Source organism: Octodon degus, unplaced genomic scaffold (genome assembly GCF_000260255.1).
Source record: "Octodon degus isolate 3935 unplaced genomic scaffold, OctDeg1.0 scaffold00010, whole genome shotgun sequence".
Lineage (NCBI taxonomy): Eukaryota > Metazoa > Chordata > Mammalia > Rodentia > Octodontidae > Octodon > Octodon degus.
The window spans coordinates 2,057,247-2,063,811 of NW_004524586.1; the positions used below are offsets into that span (position 1 = coordinate 2,057,247).

The window sequence follows — 6,565 nt, forward strand, 5'->3', positions numbered from 1 at the left end:
CCGGGGCCGGGCGGAGGGCGCGGGCGCCTCTGCGGGGTGCAGCGTTGGAGACGACGAGCTGCGTTTTCGCGAGCATCCTGACTTACGACCGGGTCCGGGAAAGTTGGAGGCGACGCGGATACCAGCGTCTTCCGTGAGGTGGCGCGGGCGCCCGGCCCGCAGACCCCGCTGGCGCTCGAGGCTGAGACTTTGGGGACCTCTAAGTCGCACTTGAAGGCTCTTCCCCCGCAGGGTCGCTAGCTGCAGAAATGGCCGAGCAGCCCGAGACTGTGGTGATTACCCCAGCCATGCTGCAGGAGGAGCAGCAGCTCGAGGCCGCGGGACTCGAACGCGAGCGCAGGATGCTGGAAAAGGTAATGCAGGATCCCGCGAGCGCGGCTGCTTTCTCGTCTGACCCGAGGCTTCCCCGGACGTGTGCTTTGCGTTCCTTCTTTTCGTTTAGTTCATAAGCTTTAAAACAGCTTTGGTACTTACTTTGAGAATGTTTGCAGATGCTCTCATTTTGAAATCTTCGCACGTGCGTTGAATATGAGTTCTACGATTCGTGCAGTACCTAAAATGATCTCTTCGTGAGCATTTCAGCCTTCTTGTTCGGCCATAAGCTTTTTTCAAAGTTAGTACCAGTTACTTTCCTTTGTCATTCTTATGTCCTTTTAAAAGTACTACTTTAGCGGTATGTTTGGTCGGTGTTTGGTCTCCCATCAGTGATCTTTAAAACCTGTAGTCACAGTGTACTAGACAGAAAGTTGGAGGTTGGGCTAGAATCCAGATCTGGTGACATCATCCAAGTTTGGTTGCTTTCCACTTAAGTGGCAGACCTTTTCTTTTAATTTCCTTTTTTAATTTTTTTTTTAATGGAAATGAACTTTTAAAGCTACAAAGGTAACATATAAATATATATTTGCTGTAAAAAAAAATACAAACAATACACAGCTGTATGGAGGGCAGGTAGGACTACTTTTCTTAGCCTTCCCATTTGATATTTATGCCCAGAGGTAAGCAGTTGTTAAAAGTTTTGTTTTCTGTTTCTGGAAAGTTCCTTTTGCACATAAGCGAATGGCTTGCAGCTCACCTCCACGTATGGCCAGGCATCAGGAGAAGCGCCAGGTGCTCATGCTGTGAGTGCCACACCAATCAGGGACTTGGGTGGCTGGTAACTGGCGTAGAACCTTGGGGAGTGCCTGGGATGGTCACTGCTGGCTCGACATTGGAGAATGAATGTATGCAGATTTGAGTATATAACAGGTTACTTTTTATATCGTGGAAAATACAAATCGCTGTTATATTATTTCATTAGTGCGATTGATTGACCTTTTCTTTCTCATTGAAAGTGGGGAGATAGCTTGGAGGTCTAAGTGGCTGCCTGCCAGCACAAGGACGGGGGTTTGATACGCGGTGCTGCATGCCATGGCGGAGCCGGCGAGGCTGCGCACACCTGTAAGCCCAGAGCCGGGCTGCTCATCCTGAGTCTGAGCTGCCTAGTGAGATCCTGCACCGAGTAAATAGATAAAGGATTTAAAAATAAATAAGTAAACTAAGACTTTACTTTTTAAATTTTGTTTTCCTTTTTTAAAATTTTAAAGCAAGATAATAGAGTAACAACAGTTAGTACATTGTGTATTGTTACCTTTAAATTAATTACTCAGTTTAAATTACTCAGTTCTAGTTATACGTTTAATTGTCCAGACCGTATTAGCCCAAAACTTTCTTTTCAGTGAATTAAGAATTTAGTAGTGTAACTAATGGTTGTTTTTATTGTTTGGTTGTTTTGGTTTTTCTGCTTTTCCCTTTTTTTCCCCATTCCAGTTTCTCCTTTGAGCAGTGTTCTGTTGCACAGTATCTATTGTACATTTTGGATCTTATTTACTCTGTCAGCTTCTCACACTAGGGAGACAATATATTTAAATGTGTGCGTCTGGTTTATTTCACTTTTAAGTATAGGTTCAAGTTGCATCCATTTACTTATAAAAGTCTTTAATTTATCCTTATTTATGGCCGAGGAGGCTGAGACGCGAAGATCACTACGAGTCTGAGCTGTGTAGTGAGACCTTGTACCAAAGTAAAATATTCTAAAATTTTTTTTTAAATTAAAAATAAATTATGCAGCATCATAGAGCTAAAGAGTAACTTTTATTTTTTTGTAGTACTGATAACCTAGCACCTCTGCACTGAACTGCATTCTGAGCCCTTTTAAATTTTTTGTTTTGAGACAGGGTCATGCCTAGCAATTGAGTAATTTTAAATCCACTAAATAGTTACATTAAAAATGTATATAGCTCATCTTGTTATTAATACAAATGTGTAGTATTCTAAAAAAATAGAGTTGTGGCCTATTACTTGAGTCGTTATGTGTAGATAGTGAAAGATTTAATGAATTTTTGCTCTTAAGTTATAAAGTCACTGCTAAGGTGACTAGAAAGTTCTTTTAAAGAGACCCTATTTGAGATTTAAAAATATTTCCTTGGAGGTCAAGAAATTTAAAAAACTGCAAAGGGAACAGCATATTTATGGGCATATATTTAGAAATACAAAGAGGAAGAATTGGCTTAAATTCCTTGATGAAAAGCCTTTAACTTTTGTGAAAAGCCTGGAGATGGACTTTGTGATTCAGTTTTTTTGTATGACTTTTCACCTGCATTTCCTTTTAAAAGAAGTCATTGTTAGATTTAAGAGCAGCAGCATTGTTGCCTTGGAGATAGTGAGGAGGAAGGTTACAGTTGCTGAGGTTTCTTGGAAATAAGTGATTCAGACAGTTCAACATTGCGAATAAACTAAAATAGAATTTCGAAACGTCTGGAGCTGGTTATGTTAAAAGCTGTTGGGGTAGGCAGTGGAGATTTCAACCCTAAATGTTCTTTGTGTACTGGTGAATTCTAACACTGTATGTGTTCCATCCAGTCAGTGCTTTCCACAGTATGTTTGCTATTGTATGACAAACTGCTGAGTCAGAGAGATGTTATTTGTATATAATAATCCCAGCACCCTGGGAGGCCGTTACAGTACCACTGCAATTGGAGCCCAGCCTAGGTGATTTAGCTGCTTAGCTGACAAGACCCTGTCTCAGGAAGTCAGGGGCTGGGACTGTGGTAAGTTAGGGGCAGGCCTCACTTCAAGCCCAGTGCCACAACAGTGGTGGTGAAGGGAGGAAAGCCTAGAAGGATTGCAGGTTGGGTTTGATGATTAACCATTGGTGTGGTTTAATTATATATTCTATAATGGCATCTTAAAGCTTTAATTGCCTTTAGCAAATGGTAGTTTATTCTAAGGATTTAAAGTACTGATAGGGGCTGGTGAGATGGCTCAGTGGTCTAAAGCACCTACTTAGAACAAGCTAAGCTAAGCAAAAGCACAGGAACCGTGGTTCGATCCCCAGCACCACATGCCAGCCAGCCCCACCCTCTGGTGGGCTGAGCTGGCCACACACACACAAAATAAATAAATAAATAAATAAATTTAAAAAAAAAATAAAGTACTGATAGCTATATCTAAATTAAATCCCCAATATGTTAAGAGTTTCATTCTCTAACTCTTCTTTAGTTTTGAAACTGGGGTGCTTAATTGCCCAGGCTGGGCTTTGAATTTGTGATCCTCTCTTGCCTCAGTCTTCTAGAGTGCTGAGGTCAGAGGCACATGCTGCTGCGCTTGATGACTAATGTATTTTTTGACGGTAACTTTTCTATAGTGAGCATATATTACTTTTTTAGGCATTTAACTGTTACAGACTTTTTTTCTTTTTCTTTAATGTATTTAGTGCAGAGTCTACAGGGTCTCAATACATAGATTGGACTGGGTGATTCTCCTGTTTTCAGCCTCTCAAATGCTGAACTCTGCCTAAGCAGGCGCCTTAGTTCACTGAGCTATCTGGCTGGCACGGTTGTGATAGGTTTTGCAATAGAAATTACATTGAAAGAAAACCGGAGTGACATTTAGGAAAACGTGTACATAAGCATGACGTTTTAGCGATCACAAGCTAAATTAACAAAAACCACCCAAGAATAGTTTACAAGATGGAGGAGGGATTCTATTTAGCATTTTGGAGATAAATTCTTACCTGCTTCTCATCTGTGTCCTGTCCATTCCTCCTCCTGGGACACAACTTGGCCTGCTGCATGATAAACAAGTGCTGAGATTCCTCTCATTTGAAATTACGAATTTAGTTCTTAGCACTGTCCTGAGGTAAGTAGCACATCTCCTTGTGTGTGTGTGTGTGCTCATGCGTACATGCACAGCCTTTCTTAGGAGAAAGCCGAGTTGCACACACCACAGCTGTAGTAGATAAATGCAGCTCTCCCTGACTCGCCTTAGCCTTCTGCAGTGATTTCCATGGATGGAATTGTCAGTTGATGTGTTTTCTGTGCCTTCAGTTATTATTCTTTTAAACTATTTTATCTTTTCTGTCAGTGTGACTTTAAAGTAGTTTCCTTCTCTGCCAGTAGACTATTTTAAACACATAGAAATTACTGGACAAATACATGTTGTTTATGGTAATACAGAAAGCAGGTTTGTAATAAATATAAGTGAAAGATTAAGGTACTATGGAAAGCAAAGCTAAAAGATACAGCTCAAAGCTTGGGAGCAAACAGTACTAGGGAGGGGGATAAGAAATCAGTAAGTTGAATGTTTTAAAACATAGTTTTAAAATTCTAAAAATAGATACACTAGCCTGCTAGCTAATGAGTTGTTTTTTTTTTCCTTTTAAATTCATTTATTCTATTTTCATTTTTTTTCTTGTGGAACCGGGGATTGAACTCAGGCCCTTGCGCTTGCCAGGGAAGCACTTATTCCACTGAGCCATCTCCCTGGCCCCAATTTGTTCTATTTTTAAAGAAATAAACTACAAAAAAAAAAGAAAGAAAGAAAGAAACTACCTTTAGTAAGTTAATCTTGTAAGAATCTTTTTTTTGTTATTTTTAGGAAGTATTTTAACCTCAAAGAATGTTTAGCCATTCTTATTAAGCCTTCAACAAAAAATCAGATTAATTACAGGAAATTTCTCTTTGGATAGGCTCGCCTGTCTTGGGACCGAGAGTCCATGGAGATTCGGTATCGGAGACTTCAACATTTGCTTGAAAAGAGCAATATCTACTCCAAATTCTTACTGACTAAAATGGAACAGCAGCAGATAGAGGTATGTATATATGAGTATTTGTAGCTAGGAGCTTAAAAAATGTTTTTAGAACGCCTTTATTGAGGTGTAAATTATATACAGAAAACAGTTTTCAAGTTTATGCTTTGGTCTGTACTTTCACTGGTGAACCTGTGTAACATCTGCTACAGCAGGCTCCTTGATGAAAACCCTAAAAGTTCACCATTACTGGTATAAGCCCACCGGTGTAATCCAAGATAATAATGTACATTTCCATTCCACACAGAAAGTTCTTTTGTGCCGTAAGTGAGCATAAGGAGCCATTTGATCTGCTGTATGGATCAGTGTTGCTTTTTAGAGTATTACATAAATGGTTGCAAGGTATGGTGGTATTAGGAAAGGTATGGATTTGGTCTCATCCCGGTACCTGGTGTGCAGTTTCTAAAATCTTTGGGGTCTCCAGAGTGCTATGCCCTCTTGTATGCTAGTGAGTTAGGTAATGGCTGAGAGTCTCTAGGTAGCTTTAGGATGTTGGCCAGTCTCCAAAGGCCTTGGACTGATTAGAAGGTTGGAACAAAAGCTCTACCTCCTACTCTGATGGGGAGACACTGAAGATAAGGCTGATCATTGATTGAATGAATATGTAATGAAGCTTACAAAAAAGTCCAGGCAGGCAGATTTGCAGAATTTCTGGTTAAGAGTAACTGTCATGGTCATTATGCATGTCCACAACACACTAGAACTTTGTGCGATGTCCTATCCTCAAACTGTTAGAAGTGCTGGTCATTTATTTGCTGTTCCAGTATTTATCTTATGTTTTACTCTTAGTACTTCTTTGCTATCATGAAAACTTTTTCTTAGTTCAATTGTTGTGAAACATTTAATTTTTAATTAATATTTAATTTTCTGAATATTGCTTAATCTTAATTTTTGTTCTAAGATTTATACCATATCTTTGACTTACAAAAGACATCGTATGATATCTTCTCCTAGTATTAGAAACTTTAAAAAGTGTATTTCCATTTTCTGTTGACTTTACATTACTTCTTCCCTGTGTTTCATACACACACACATATATATATGAAAAAAAAGTGTATAACTCAACATAAGATTGGTACTGTTTCATAGAAATCTGCAATGACCTTTAAGTAAGGGTTCATCTAATATATTTTATATAGTCCTGCATAACTGTCATTTTGAGAGCTCTTTATTGTTCATTTAAGAACATACTGCAACTTCTCTTGCCTTTTGAATTCTATTCTTTGTTATTTCCTATATGTTATTTCTGGAAGTATTAAAATATTTCAAGTTTGTATAACTAGAAAGTCTTACTTTTTAGTTTTCAAAGGTATTGCTAAGTATAAAATTCAAAGAGGACAGGGGGGCCTGGCCCTAGCTCAGTCCTTTAAGTGGCTGCTTCCACAAAGCTGTCAGCCTCAGGTTGCTGGAGTTCGAACCTCACAACTCTCCTGCTGGCCA

At 39.3% G+C, this 6,565-nt stretch overlaps 1 protein-coding gene across 1 annotated transcript in view; it reads left to right on the forward strand.

Moving 5' to 3' along the window:
- Hells (helicase, lymphoid specific) overlaps positions 1-6,565 on the forward strand; it is a 42,310-nt gene that overhangs the window by 428 nt on the left and 35,317 nt on the right. Inside the window, exons 2-3 of the mRNA XM_004625489.2 lie at positions 232-353; positions 5,006-5,128. Coding sequence (XP_004625546.1) covers positions 232-353; positions 5,006-5,128 — 245 coding nt within the window. The remainder of the gene's footprint in view (positions 1-231; positions 354-5,005; positions 5,129-6,565) is intronic.